We start from the raw sequence: 16,270 nt of genomic DNA, 5'->3' as shown, positions 1-16,270 counted from the left end.
GCTGGCAAAAATATTATTAAATTGATTTCTGCATTCAATATTAACTTCATGGTATCACATCTACCTAATTTTAGAAAAGATAAACCAAACTTTTACTTATTTTCATCATGTTCATGTAAAAGAGAAAATTGAATTTGAAAATTTTCAACCCAAATCATGAAAATGTTCTTTTAACCTAGTCTGTTCTTCCTTGATTTTACAAAGAGAGAATGATATAAATTTCATCTAATTTTAAAATTATGTTAATCATGTTAATTGATAAGGAAATTCTGGTTTTAAATAATGTTCTAATACATCATGAATTTAATAAAATTGTTGATATTCATGCTTATTTGTAAATTGGATGAATTATTGTGGGTTTTTCTCTTTAAAATAGGAACTTGTACAAAGATTGAGCTGGACTGTTAAAACTGGATGTTATGTTGACTGGTGTGTTACAAGTTGTCTAGAATAATATCTCTTACATTTTTGGCCAACTGGATGTACAGTAGATTGTTGAAATTAAAATCTGATATAAAATTTTATCCATGAATGTTAACTATTATAATTGTTTAGTGATGTTTTATCATTTTGTTTTCTATTTCGATCAGGACTGAGACCAGACGTTGAAATAAATGGATTAAACCAGAATATATCATAAAAATGGAAGATGTCCAAGAACAAACATCTTTTATCTACACAGTATTAGTTTCTGTGCTTTCAGGTTAGCCACAATTTGAGTTATTCTATTTGTTTTGGAGGTGACTGATACACAATATACTCAGATTACTTGGTAATGCATCATGTAATATTAACGTATTCATTTATTCAAATAGTGGGATAAACTATTGAGTAATAACAAGAGAGTCATTTTATTTGTCTTTTTTTATCAACATCCAGTACGAATGGGTCATCTCGGAGCAAATTTTAAAGTATGAACCAAATTGTGTTAGCCAATCAGAGTAAAGCTTTCGTAAACAAGTCTTATATTACTATATACTGTGGTTTATTAATTTTTGTGGGTATCAATTTTTTTGGATTTTCTGAAAACCACAGTTTCAAGGATACGTAATTTCGTGGCCAATTATCCTATCAATACAAAATGTTAGTTGAAATTGAACTTTAATGAACATTTGATTTCGTGGATCAACTTAACAACGAAATCCACGAAAATTGGTTCAACGAATATTGATGAAACCACAGTACAAGAAAATATTTACCTCCATTTTTATTTTCACCCATTTTGCCCTTCTTGTCAGCGGGCAAATTTAAGACTAGGAAAATTCCAATTTCTCAAACTATCTCTCTTTACTTATAACTGTGTCTGGGCAAATTCAAGATGGGCTGAAACTGTTTGCAAGTGTAGGAGGGCAAAAATTACACTGTATACAGTATTTTGATAGCTTTTTCTCACATTATCACCGGTGTGAGATCGGTTTGTCGTCGTGAGACAGCAGTGTGAGATTTTTCTGTCTTACACTATGTACTACTACGCCGTTTTAAAACGTAAACAAACGTCTGCTGTAGGGAAATGCAAAATGATTAGTTGAAATTATCAATTTAGTAATTGTTTTGCTTAGTTAATTACAATTTATCATATTTTTATTGAAAAAACTTTTGTGTGCTCTCATTTTGACTTGCACTATTTGAAGCACATGGAGGGATAAACCGAAAGTAATCTTTTGAATGTTGTAACAGAAAGTTGTCTGGCATCATTTTTTAACTTAAAATAATGCGAGAAAAATAATCATTCATTATAAACTCATGTGGGATAGTTAAATTCCACCTTGGAATTCCGCCCTAGACCGTGAATCTTGGCCCCGAGGTGGAATTTCACTATCCCACACTTGTAATAATGAATGATTCTAATAATATCTTACAACTCTGATACTTAGAGTGTATATATTGATGCCAATTAATATGGGTTTTCCTGCAAAAATTGTGCATAAAACTGGTTGAATAGAGTGTTCTTTCATGAATCATCCCAAAAAACCATAAACTTCAATTCATGCATATTCAATGCATGCACTTGTTCACCACACAAGACACGTCAAGCATTTATGTTCTTTGGTGCTAAAGACACACATGTCCAAATTACTAGCCAAAATTTCAACAGCCGCAGCAGTGATTTTATTGGCTGTTTTGAAGGTCGCTTTGGGATGACCCTGTACGGTATGCTTTTAGATCTTGTATGGCATATTGTAGAGAAGCAATTTTACAGGTCTGATTTATTTAGATTGGTAGGCAATTTCAAATACTGTAGATGCCTTATTTTATGCAAGTACTTTATTCTGCAATTAAACCGTTTTGTATCAGATTGTGAGAATATAAAATCGCAAATACCAAGTTTGTTAGTGACTTTTGTACCTAAAGTATATGATAAAGCATGTGACTGTTTAAAATGTTCTGGTCTCTGATTTACAGCTAGTATTTATTTTTTCAGCTTTTTGCATCATATGCATCATGGGGTTGGTTCTTCTTGTCATAAGTCAAATAGGAAAGGAGAAAATCCTAGATACAGAATTGATGAATGGAAAATTACATGACTGTACAGATGCCACTAACTTTGTACATTGTCATTTTTTAATTGAAACGGAAACAAAAAGGCAGTTTAAAAGGAAAAAGAAACCTGCGGATAGGGAAGATGATATTCTAAAAATAAATTATGTGGACCTTATTGATTTGGATGATAACCTCGCATCTGATGAAGAAACAGTGGTCACAGAACTTCAAGATGATAGTATAGTGGAATTCAGTATTGAACTGCCTGAAGAAACGGAGCAATCATTTTGTCAGATACCTAGAATTAGAAGGTGCAGAGCAGGAATCCTAGGAAACTTTGAAATGGATCAAAACTTTGAGTACACCAAAGATGATGATTGGTTGAGTGAGAAGCAAAGAGAATCAAACACTGGAAGAAATGGTTACAAGTCTAATGCACCTCTACTAGTACATGTACCTGGCCAGTCTCGTCAAGTGGATGTTGAACAGGAAAAAATTAATGAAGAATTCTATAATTCTTATGTTCCTGGCCATGTCTATTGTTACAATAGTATTTTAGAGTCGCCAGAAGTGGGCTCAAGCTTTAACTTAAAACATGAAAGTATGCATGATAGTCTGCATGTTTCTAATAAGGTCACGACTTGGAATAATTCACCTGATTCGATAGATGGAGACTACATTGATGTAATGGTCAATGATATTATATGTTATTATGCTAACACAACTCAACAGCCAGAAAATGATCCAGAGAACAGTAAAAAGAGTAAAGGAATTGAAGCTACAGTATGTAAAACAACAAATTCACATGAAGCTGCAGTCTTTCTGGAATGCACAGAGGGATTAGAAGTAAAAAAAGATAAACCAAAAAAAAGACACAGGCAGGGTAGAAGAAGAAGAAACAAACGACGAATACAGAGATCATTGAGAGGTATCATTAATTGGCAGACCAGTCTGAGGAGGAACCCCACGGTACTGTATGATGTACGACCGGGTATCAGTGACGGTAGAACCACCTTCCATGAGATAGCTCACAGTAGCAGCAATGAAAATTGTGAAGACAGCAGGGGGATAGTGAATGGTTCTGTAGCAGAAGCCCAGCCACAAATTGCTGGACAGAGAAAACCATGTAATGAAGGAGATCACCTCCATGCTAATGGTGTTCAAGAGACTGTGAAGATTCCCCTAAAACACCAGAATGGGATAGTAGATTATAAATCTACACAGATAGTAGATAACAAATCTACACAGATAGTAGATAACAAATCTACACAGATAGTAGATAACGAATCTACACCAGCGACAGAGGAGGAGGACAGAGAGAACGGCGCCTCATATTCCTCGCCCCTTCAATCAGCCTCTGCATCAAATGGCTTCTCCTTGATGACAACAGAGACTCTCAGTAGTTTTTTCGACAGCGTGTCTCTGCTTTCTGTTGGGGAAGACGAAGCTTTTAGTTATGAGTGGATCCGCTTGAGGACTTTCTCTGACTGGCCCCTGACCTCCATCTTCTCTACCACTCTTGCCCGGAACGGTTGGGTTTCTCTTGGGGAGGACGATAAAGCTCGCTGTTACAGCTGTCATGTTGTCCACAAGGGATGGAGGATTAGTGATGACCCAAACCAATACCACAGCCCTAACTGTCGGTAAGTGTATCAAACTAAAAGGTGATTTGTCAGGCACAAAATATATCTTTAACTTTAAAATGCATTGTAAATTGGTTTTACAGCTCATCTCCTTTTTTGTACCAAGTAGTTCTGCATGCTATGATACTCCTATGATTCTGCAATGTTACTGAATTCTTTCTGTTTCAGATTTAAGAGTGGTCAATCAAACAACATACCCATTTCCCGTGGGACCTCCAATCAGACCCCTAATCTGGGGCAGATTTCACGGGATCAACAGCAATTTCCTTCCCATGGGAATCTGTTATATCCAGAGATTTTATCAGGAGTGGCCTCCTCTGTTGGCCCCCCTGACCCGGTACAGGGATTAAGTGACCAAGGATTGAACAGGCCCCAACAGGATTCCTTCCTACCCCAGGAATCAAACCTTCAACAGCAGGAAACAACCTTTCGACCCCAGGAGAAGTACCGTTCACCACTAGGGACCTTTACTCGACCCCAGGAGAGCAACCTTCTACCCCAGGGGAACTTTTCTCGACCCCAGGAGACGAGAGATACTAATACAGCCCCATTGACTGAAAACCAGAATGTCATACCTAGTCAACAGGTAAGCAAAAAACGCTCAGGTAACCATGCATGTGCCTTACATGAAATAAAAATTGCTGTTAAATAAACCTTAATTTACAGCAAAAATAGCGCAACAAAGTTACAAGGAAACTGAAGATTAGGCTCCAAGCCTGCTGCCCATGTAGGGATTCTTTTTTTCTGTTCTTTTCTTTGCTATGAATATTTCTTTTGAAGGAGATGATATCTTTGTGTTTAAAAAATAATCACAAAGCAGGATGTTTTATGCTACATGATGATAGTTTATGTACATGTGCATTGCAGCTTTCAGCAGGACTACCTACAAGTGAAGCAGTTGCTGCCCCCACTCCCAGAAACACTGACTCATCCAGACACACTGGCACCCCAAGAAACACTGGCACCCCCACCCCACAGGTTCCTACAGACAATCTCCACTCCACTGCGGCAGCTGAGGCTCCCTCACCCCACAGTAAAGAGGCCCAGCTAGAGGCCCTCAAGAGGGACCCGATGGGAATTAACTTTGACCGCCCTAAGTACCCGTCGTACGCCATCCTAGCAGTAAGAATCAGTTCCTACACTGACTGGCCCGCTGCTATGACACAGACTCCACGCGACATGGCCCTGGCGGGATTCTTCTACGCTGGATATGGAGATTATACCAGGTGTTTCTTCTGTGGAGGAGGACTGAGGAACTGGGAGGCTGGGGACGACCCCTGGGTAAGTGACCGGTTTGTGAGAGGGACTTCAGGTGGAAACACAGAAAAGATGAAGGACAGACTCAAAGTTTGATGGAGATAAATTAAAACTTGGATGGACAGAAGTTTAAAACTTGGTTGGAGAGAAAGTGATATACATGTAATGACAAATAAAGAATGACAGACTAGCCAGAGGACAGATTTAAAGACTCAAATGAAAGATTGAAGGAGACATGGACAAAGAGAAAGAGTAATTGAATGACAGACAGACAGGAGGACTGAACAATGGGGAAAGAATGGACATACCAGTTATCTGATTAAAGAACTCATGGGGTTTGAAAAGAGACAAATTAGAATAGAGATGAACAGAAAGACAGAGGGACAAATAAAGAGATGCCGGCAAGGGACTGGTGTAGAGAGATAGAAAGAAGGACATACAAGTGGACAGATATTATTTCTTAAACAAAATATTGAATAGGCAATTTAAGACTGAGACAGGCAGAGCAACAGTTAGCTAATAGAGACTGACAAAAACAGAAAAAAGAGACAGTTAAAGACAGAGACAAGCAAGAGGACGGAGAAAGGAAAGAGATTTTAATGAATAAATGATGATTCAGTTTAATGAAATCTTTTTTCCCTACATGTAACTTGCAGAAATGTCATGTTCTGAGATTTTTATAAAACATCTCTTTTTTGTGTCTTTTCCGTAGGTTGAACATGCCAGATGGTTCAAAAAATGTGCTTTCGTTCGACAAAATCGTGGGCAGGAGTTTATAGACCTGGTGCAGAAACGTGCAGCGGAATTGGTAAGAAGCATTGATCAGATTCTCTAAAATCATTGTTTATATTAAAGTCATTGTGGTTGCAAGAAAACTGCTCAATCATTTTATTACAAATATGTTGTGTTGTTATCCACTCAGGATGAACAGGGAAATCAGGAAGAAGTGGGAAACCAACAGACAAACACAGCTATAAGTATGAGAGAGAGAGAGAGAGAGAGAGAGAGAGAGAGAGAGAGAGAGAGAGAGAGAGAGAGAGAGAGAGGAGAGAGAGAGAGAGAGAGAGAGAGAGAAGGATGGAAAGAAAATAAGTATGTTAGAGAGAGAGAGGAAAAAAAGGACAGAAAGAAAACAAGTATATTACAGAAAGAAGGATGGAAAGAAAATAGAGAAGGAGCAAATTGAAACAGGAAAAGAGGACAAAGGCCAGAGAATAAGACAGATAAAGGAGAGAGGAGACTAAAAGAAGAGAGAAAAGACAGAAAAGGACACAAAGAGAAGAGAGAGGGACAGAAAAAAGAGCAGAAGACAGAAAAAAGATACAAGAAGGGGGGTGGGGGAGAAGGGGGGTAAGGTGAATGAGAAAGAGAAGACAGAAAAAGAACAGACAGAAAGGTGGCAATGCTAGAGAGAAGAGGAATGAAAACTACGGGGCAGAGAATGAGGAGGGGTAGAAATTGAAAGAGGAGAAAAATAATGTCAGAGAGGGAGAGGGGTAGAAAAAGAAAAGCTGGAAAATAGTGTTAATGAGAGAAAGTATATAGAGTAACAACAAACAGTCAAGGCATGTATGTACATTATACAGACAAGTTATTAAGGAGCCGTTAGTTGGAAGGGTAATTGATGTAGATTATCAAAATCATCTGACAATGATAAAGTTATAGAGTTGTCTTTGATTGGTAAGGAAGTACAATTGTATGTACATGTAGATACACGTACTGAAAAAGTGTCAGTACAGGATGATTTATTATCAGACATTAATTGATAAACTCTAGTACATCTACGTTTCGTAACTCTTGTTTTCATACTCAACTTTTATTATGATAGATACTACAACTAACTAGGTTATTTTTTTGTATTTTTAATTGCTTTGACATTCACATGATGTGGTCTATCTTAGGTGACCCAAATTCCGCCCAGGCAAAGGAAGAGAAGGTGATGAAGTCGCCGGCGGTAACCACCATCAAAGAGATGGGCTACAGCGAGGACAAGATTAAAGCCGCCATCCACACCATCAAAAGCCGGCTACCCCGAGGTAGGACTGTCGGTCAAAAAATGTTAAAATGATGATGTCTCTGTGGTTTATTTAAGAAATAAACAGCAATTGAAAAAGTTTACTGGGATATGAACTTGGTTGGTCACCTGATCGAATCCTGTTTAGCCGGAAGGGGTTCTCAGGAGATTTGGTCACGTACCAACCAAGTTCATATCCAGGTGAACTTTTTTATAACTTATATTTACATTTGAGAATGGTAAAACGTTCAAAATCATTAATATAACAGTGTTTTCATGTTTACATAATTGCAACCGTCAAGCGTTTAGTGCATGCGGTTATCGTTGGGACGTCGTGAAAACATTCATACAAAATTGAATATTTTTTGCTATTATGTAGGTTCATACATGGAAGCATATTTGCAAATGTAAATATTTAAATTGGTATGGAACACTTAATGATAAACTGTAGATTGGCAAATAATCATGATGGTTTTAATTTCACTATGTTTGCAATTTATTGTCTTGCCTCTAATTTAAACCCATCGTAAATACTAACAGAAGTTTTTAAAACGTGTAAATGCTTACACTGTGATCATGAAATTAAGACCATTGCGATTGGTTCTTTTTGAGAAATCATGAAATTTTAGCACCGTGGAATTTAAACAACTTCAGTATTAAAGTCAGTGAAAAAACATCATTTCAAAATTTAATCTCCATTTAGAAATTTTTAAATTGCAGTATTAACCAATGCAATTGCAATATTTAATCAAAAATCTCCTATGAAGGTAAAAATTGTGAACGTTTCAGTGGGTTTTCAAACTCATGACTTGCAAACCTTATGCTGAATTCTATTGTGCTACATTGTTGGTCATTAAAAGTTTTAGGGCGTTAAATTACAATAATTTTGATTTTCTGTAAGACTTGGTGTGATCTAGTAAATAGCAATGATATATTCATTACAGGACCTAGAAGAAGTGCAGTTTAGTTAGTTTTTTTATTTTTAATTTAAAAAATAAATTAAGATGGTTGTTGGGTTTCTTAACGTAGCACGCAGGTTTTTCTGACGTCACAATAGGAATTGACATAAAGAGTTGACCGTCATAACAAACTTGTACATTTTTTTAAAATAACAAATGATCTTTAGTAAGAAAAAAGGAAATATTTCAAAAAGCTTAAATGTAGTTTCTACAAACATTTATAATTATTAAGTGCTAAAAATTTAAATATATGACTTACATTGTCATATTTTGTTGTATAAGGTATGAGTATTCGTTGGAACTTCTTCATTTAAAATCATGTTTAGATAAGTAAATCAATGAAACCTTATGCATTAACTTCGCCTCTTTTACAAATATAAGTTCCGTATTTTCAACTACAAATCTAACTATAATTTAAATTCTTTTGACTTAAGCTAATTAATTTTATATGATTAGGAATTTATTCTGTCAATAGTTGTATGGCAACTATTTTTGCATTGATTGACTCGATGTTTCATAAAAAGAAAACTAGCTATTTTTCTTCACAACATTACATTAATTGCATTTTTGCTATATATTTCATTGAAATTCTGTGCTTAATATTATCAGCGACACTGTATTTGTAACACAAAAACATTTATTTAATATTGTTGATCTGTCTAGGATTGATAGAAAAATATAAAACATGGTTGTGTGTATGTACTGCCATTTATTTTTGCTAATAAGAAAAATTAGGCAATAAGGGGAGGTCTTCAAACAGTCATAATACGAATTACCAGCTATTATTTACAATAATGCTGTATATTACCGCGCAGACAAATCTCAAATAAATTTAGAAATAAAACTCTGAAACCTATGGATCATGTGGACAAATTTTCAGGGTAGGTTTTCTCATAATCAGTAAACTTCCGAGTTACCTTAATGTCACAAAATTTATGAGTATTTGCACTAAATAATGTTATATGTTGTTATTTAATGGTTTATATGACCATGAAATAGATTGGCTATGAGGTGGACTAAATAACAATGATTTTGGTTGATTATAGGAAGGTCACGATTGTACAGTATTTGATTGTGTTGTACATTTAACTGTAATGGCAGTGTTATCAACCAGCTCATTTACAGTTAAGTTTTTATTTCTTTTCAGTCAAACAGGTGTACACCTTTGGACAACTTCTTGTCTGCCATAACACACATTCCACTGATTCAGTCTATGGGAGGAAACAACTAAGAATGGAGATTACATAACATATTTCTTGTTTTGTAATAATTGAATGATATTCTGTTATATTATTATGACAATCATTCATTTGTATGTGATAAACACGATTAATGCTTTGTGACATATAGTATTGATAAAGAGTGATTCACATGAAAGCTCAAGAAGACCATTTCCTATTTCCATTTGAAGCAATCAGATTTCAGGTTATAAGTTGGCCAATCAAAATGAGTTTTTGATTGAATCAACGTGAGGAATCACTCAGGGGCAGTCAGAAATGAGATCATCCAAGTCATATTAAGAAGACAACAATTTATTATTTTCTACAAACTTTCAATGTCTAATTTTTTTATTTTTAGAGAATCCTGGAGATCGTTTTTTTTTTAAAATTAATCAATTTCCAGATCACATGTAGTCTCTGATGCATGTATTGGGGTGGATACAAAGAATGATGATTATAGAGTATACATGAGCATTTCATTTATTATGAGCTCAAACAATTAATATCTACAAACATCCTATCATTCTTTATTTTTATAATTTATTCCCAGGAAAGCACAAGGTATCAGCCCAAGAAATTCTAGAGGTCATTTTCGAATTGAACCAATCAGAATCAGGAACTCCTGTTGGCCAATCTGAAAGAGTCTCTGAGAACCCTACCAACAGTACCAACCAATCAGATTCCACGGCTGAGAACACAGCTCATCACATGGGCCAATCAGACCCTGCTCCAGAGGGAAATCAAAATTCCACAAATGAGGCTGCCTCTGCAATGGAGGCTTCTAATGCTGGTAAACAAATTATCTTAAAATATTAAGAGGGTTTATTTTTGTAATTGGGAGGGGTGTAAGTTCACTGAAACAATTCACGAAGAAGTGTCCTCTCATGTGAAATTTCAAGGAAGTCGGTGGAATTCACAAGGATATATAAGTTTTGAAACCAGAAATTGAAAGTTAAAAGGGGGTTGAGTGTCATTTTGGTGTTGATTGCTGCCATATTCCTTATCCCAAGAAATAACCAGATAGGGACTAAATATAAATGACATCTTCCAGTTATTGTTGATACTGTTCAAGGGGTTATTTTTGCCCCGGTTTTTTCATTCGTGTATACTTGCAAATGGTTTAAATCCCATGTTAAATTCGCCCAGACACGTATTTTGAGACATTCAAATTCTAATCATTATTTTGTTTCATGTCAGATTTGTTATCCACAGATCTTTTTAATAAAAGCATTAATTTTGGATCACTGCAGGACATACTGTTTTACAGGGAAATATTTGCCCCCAGCTGATTTTCATCCCTTTCACCCTCATTGTCAGCGGGCAAACTTAGGCCTGGGCAAATTACCAAGTCTCAATCTTTCCTTAAACATAACTGTGTCTGGGCAAATTCTTGACTTGGTGAAACCATTTGCAAATGTAGAAGGGCGAAAATTACACAGGGCAAAAATAACCCTGTATACAGTAATGCTTCAGAACAAAGACTTGTCTTTCAGATAGAGAATAGACAATTTAAAATTAAAGAAATTGAGATGTTTCTTCTTTATCAATGTTACTTGTAGATATTGCTTTTTTGTAGATCAAGCATCCCTTGATGAACATGAAAATAGAAACTCTCTCCCAAATCCATATTTTGATGGTAAGCATTCAAGAGAAATATCGAACCTCAATCAGATGAATTGGATGGTGTAAATTTCAAGAGGAATAACTCTTCCACTCTTAATGTTCACTACAGTCCACGATGGTATCTTTTCCCTTTGTAACAAATCCACCAGCCAAAAAATTAACAAAGAAATGTTTAATTTCTACAGCTATTAAAAATATTATTTAGGAAGCCATCAATATTTTGTGAAAGATTTAAAAACTCTATAGTTTAAGTGCGCACCCCCCCTCCCCCCAGAGTTGAAATATTTTCATTCACGGTGCATTATGTTATATATTATATCAATATATGATAGTCTGACTTTGTAATTAATCCTTATATATTTGAATTATCTGGAAGATTTATATGTAGAATTGTGGCAAAAGTTTTTTTTAAAAATGCAAAATTAAAATCTTATTTTTGAACAGAATTGACTTCCCTGAAACAAGAGAACACGAGCCTGAAGGATCAGATTCTGTGTAAGATCTGCATGGAGAAGAACGTGTCCATCGCCTTCCTGCCCTGTGGACATCTCGCCTGCTGTGAGGACTGCGCCCCCGCCATGAGGAAATGTCCGATCTGTAGGGAGTTTGTCAGGGGCACTGTCAAAACCTTCCTCGTGTAAAATGGCCGTCTGATGGGGACATTACAAAACTGGTTTTCTTTTCTTTGAAAAATTCATACATTGAACAGTATTCAAAATTTGGGAAGGGAGGGGGCACTTTCTTTTAAGATAAAAGTCTTTTAAAACTTGTAACTGCAACTTCAATCAATTTAGGATCAGAAGCAAAAAATTTGCATCTGAAACACAAAAAAATGGAATAGTTTAAGGAGATTTCTTGTTTAAGTTAGAGAGAGTGGTTGGTCTCCATTGGCTAGTACTAAGTTACTATCAGATTGAGTTTATTTTTATTATTAAGTAATTCCCCTTCAAGCGCTATACATCTGTTTATTGTCAGAATTTTGAAAAAATTCACAAGCAAAACAAAAGATTCTAATTTTCATCACTTATGGCACCATGAAAGAAAGGGGAAATATAATCAGGCCTTTAATATTGTCCTGTTATCCAGATTGCTACATTTAAACATTTCCTGTTCACCTGCCACTTGCCCTCAGACACTACCTGATGTATCACCGCATTGTATCAGCAGGCTAGTTTGTCCCTCAGTGAAGTTTCCAACTAAGAGATGAGCACACATTGTCTTCTCATATTCAAGAGATAGGTTATTTTGGATTTGGGAGCATCATTACGACCGATGCATGTATTACAGAATTATATATCAATATATATATAATATATGTTATGCAAGATCATTTTCGATGTACATCATTTCCAAATGTTAAAGAGCTTTTTTCTTTAGAATATTCGTAGGACTCGATGTATAAAGCTTCATCACGGATACATATTTTATGCTATCATAATACACAAGTTTGAAGATGAATCAGTTCTATACTGTGTGGGGGGAAAATAGCTGAATGCAAACAAAAAGATGTTAATAAAGACCCCAATGAATATTTAACATGTCAAATTAATCTACCAACTTTTTCTCCATATTATAACATGTTTACACCACTGGATGTACAGAAATGTAAGACAGAGTTAAAATATGCAGAAAACTGGGAGAATCGTCAGTGCTTTTTTTTGACATGTAGATTTAATCAAATGATTTTACTCCCGTAGTAATACAAAGTGTGAACATCTGAGTGTAGGGTAGTGTCAGTAGATCGACCAATCAGAGAAATGGATTCGTTTACAAGTGAATCAATGTGGGATTTTTGCACGAGGAAGGGTCTCTGACTTGTGTTACTGTTTTGAGCAAGGACAGATTGATGTGCCTGATAGGGGATGAGTGAGACTTCTCTGTACAGAATAATAATAGGAGATCAAAGGAGGGTGTAAAGTTAACATCAATGATACAAGAACCCATGTAAATGAGTAAATTTTAAGACCATAAGGGGAAATATAATTATACTGAAGAATGTTAATCTAGATATTTGTAAAAGGAATTAGGAACTCGTAAAATTTAACATGACATCAAACAAGAACATTGCATTTCAAAAAATAAATATTTAGACTTTAAAAAAATTGTATCAAACCAGGAATTAGTGCATATATTTTTTTCTATTTATTTCTCTTTCTGGTCAATATTGATGGAATGTAAAGAAACGGCAGATTTATTTATTTTTTGCCTCACTGACAGCTTGAACATTTGATTCGCTGAGAATTTCACTATATGTATGTGTTTGTGATCTGTCCTTTGTTGATTAGTTTTAATTTTGATGTGCAATAGACTTGAGTTATGCTACCTATGTTTTTACTATGCCATTTGTAAAGAATAATTCTGGACTAGTAACATGTATGCTAATCTTTTAAGGTTAGAATTGCTTTGGTAATTTTTGTGTTTGTTTTATTATGATTTTCCTGTTGAAATCAATGTATAGGTTTGCTTATAACTGGCTCTAATACTATTACATGTGCATATTAATTGTATCTTGTGACATAAAAATCCAATGAGAAAAAGGTTTCAAATTAAAACTGTCTCTTCGTTCTTGCACATAAAGCAGTCAGAGCCATCTTTTTCTGTGTGTTGAATTATTCTTTTATTTATTATCAATGTCAAAATGATTTTTGTATTTGTCTATATATATATGTCAATGTTTTTCAAGTGTTCATAGTTACAGACTGAGGTTGATTATAAAAGTCAATACTGATACCTTTTACTTATTATAAGTGTCTATTACCGATTGTTATAACTTATGTTACAATGTGTTATGTACTAATAGAAGAACTTGAATGGTACTGAATCTGATTTTGAACATATGATAGTTAAAAGATTCTGTTTTCTTCGTTTGTATTTACATAGATGTATGGGTGGTTTTTTTTCATTTGACTTTCCGACTTGATACATCTACACACAATGCTATGTGTTTATATTGTCACTAAGTATTTCGTCGGTCTGATGGGATTTGCTCAAGATGCAAATCAATGCATAGAAGTGACCACAGCTAGATATGATTGTATTGAAGATGCTCTCATATTGATATTATTGTTACATTGAAAATACTGGAATATTATATTGAAGATATATTGAACATACTGGAATGTCATATTGAAGATATATTGGACATACTGGAATATCATATTGAAGATATATTGAACATACTGGAATATCATATTGAAGATATATTGAACATACTGGAATGCTATATTGAAGATATATTGAACATACTGGAATGTCATATTGAAGATATATTGAACATACTGGAATATTATATTGAAGATATATTGAACATACTGGAATGTCATATTGAAGATATATTGAACATACTGGAATGTCATATTGAAGATATATTGAACATACTGGAATGTCATATTGAAGATATATTAAACATACTGGCATGTCATATTGAAGATATATTGAACATACTGGAATGCTTTATTGAAGATATATTGAACATACTGGAATGTCATATTGAAGATATATTGAACATACTGGAATGTCATATTGAAGATATATTGAACATACTGGAATATTATATTGAAGATATATTGAACATACTGGAATGTCATATTGAAGATATATTGAACATACTGGAATGTCATATTGAAGATATATTGAACATACTGGAATGTCATATTGAAGATATATTAAACATACTGGCATGTCATATTGAAGATATATTGAACATACTGGAATGCTTTATTGAAGATATATTGAACATACTGGAATGTCATATTGAAGATATATTGAACATACTGGAATGTCATATTGAAGATATATTGAACATACTGGAATGTCATATTGAAGATATATTAAACATACTGGCATGTCATATTGAAGATATATTGAACATACTGGAATGCTTTATTGAAGATATATTGAACATACTGGAATGTCATATTGAAGATATATTGAACATACTGGAATGTCATATAAATGAATGATATGATATACTGAAGATACTTCTACCGAATCATTGCATACGGTCTTGTTTATCTGACCTATAATGGTTAAACTGAAAGAAGTGTTATGCAGACAAGTTCCATAATAACTATTTCTTGAAATAGTTTTCTTTTATGTTGTATATTATCATTGCTTTGTTGTAAACTTTTTGTTGAAGTATGTACATGGTTATTCTTTTTTAGTATTGTGATTTGGCCTTTGATTGTCAGCTCTTTGCTGTGTTGCACAACTTACGTGGTATATAATTATAAAATGATATCTATGTATATATAAGCATATGTACATGTATACAATTTATTGTATAACTGTAAGCTTATATACAAGGATGTATATGTGTAACTTAACTATAAACAAACTATAAAGTGACATGTATGTATATAATGTAAATAAAATTCACAGTATTGCTAATAGATGTTGTTGGGGTTAAGCCATATATGATATATGTTTAATGGGATTGGTTTTATTTTGTACTTGGTAGAGGAAAGAGAGAATACTGCAAATCAATTGTCTTGAAATGCGAACACTTGAATTTACGTTAACTTTGTTGTTTTGTTTGATTTTTTTTTCTTCATTTTTCTTTTTTTGCTTTAGTGTAAAATGTTCTGGTGAATATTTCTAAATAGTATAGACACTATTCCCTGGCTTGCTCTTTCATAATGTTTGATCTTTAATTCCAAATAGTTTGTTGAATTTTGATATGTATGTACCTAGTGATCTCTATGAATAGAGCTGTTTATTTGATTTATTTTGAAAAGCATTGATCATTTAATTGTTTTAGAGCAATGATAGTTTCATAATCGGTATATCATCAGATAACAAACGGGTTATTTAAAATTGCAGCTAAAGATAAGCAATGAAATTTTAAATATATATTGTACAGGTAGTGAATTTTGCGTGTTGATATATTATCAGGGAAGTATATCTATCTTGACTTGATGTTCCAGACGGGGAAATTATCTTAGGTGCTTTTTTCATATAGTTTGTCAATGTTTTAACCAAACTTATTATATATTTGATTTTGCGTTGATATATTTAAATGCTAAAGTTTATGTTATATAAACAAACAACATTTTATATTTTTTTTAATCTAAA

General features: G+C 34.1%; 1 protein-coding gene across 2 annotated transcripts in view; it reads left to right on the top strand.

The window, feature by feature from the left end:
* LOC128186179 (uncharacterized) overlaps positions 1-14,240 on the top strand; it is a 44,547-nt gene extending 30,307 nt beyond the window's left edge. The window contains exons 5-15 of one of the 2 annotated variants that reach the window (XM_052855940.1): positions 377-429; positions 591-703; positions 2,423-4,124; positions 4,293-4,710; positions 4,992-5,405; positions 6,094-6,189; positions 6,304-6,358; positions 7,283-7,417; positions 10,125-10,364; positions 11,151-11,210; positions 11,642-14,240. In XM_052855940.1, the coding sequence (XP_052711900.1) occupies positions 643-703; positions 2,423-4,124; positions 4,293-4,710; positions 4,992-5,405; positions 6,094-6,189; positions 6,304-6,358; positions 7,283-7,417; positions 10,125-10,364; positions 11,151-11,210; positions 11,642-11,838 (3,378 nt within the window). In that variant the 5' untranslated portion in view covers positions 377-429; positions 591-642 and the 3' untranslated portion in view covers positions 11,839-14,240. The remainder of the gene's footprint in view (positions 1-376; positions 430-590; positions 704-2,422; positions 4,125-4,292; positions 4,711-4,991; positions 5,406-6,093; positions 6,190-6,303; positions 6,359-7,282; positions 7,418-10,124; positions 10,365-11,150; positions 11,211-11,641) is intronic. The other variant, XM_052855941.1, reaches the window with a different exon arrangement.
* Positions 14,241-16,270: the final 2,030 nt, after the last annotated feature.

This window comes from Crassostrea angulata, chromosome 5, assembly GCF_025612915.1.
Source record: "Crassostrea angulata isolate pt1a10 chromosome 5, ASM2561291v2, whole genome shotgun sequence".
Classification (NCBI taxonomy): Eukaryota; Metazoa; Mollusca; class Bivalvia; order Ostreida; family Ostreidae; genus Magallana; species Magallana angulata.
This window is presented reverse-complemented; position numbering and strand designations above follow the sequence as displayed.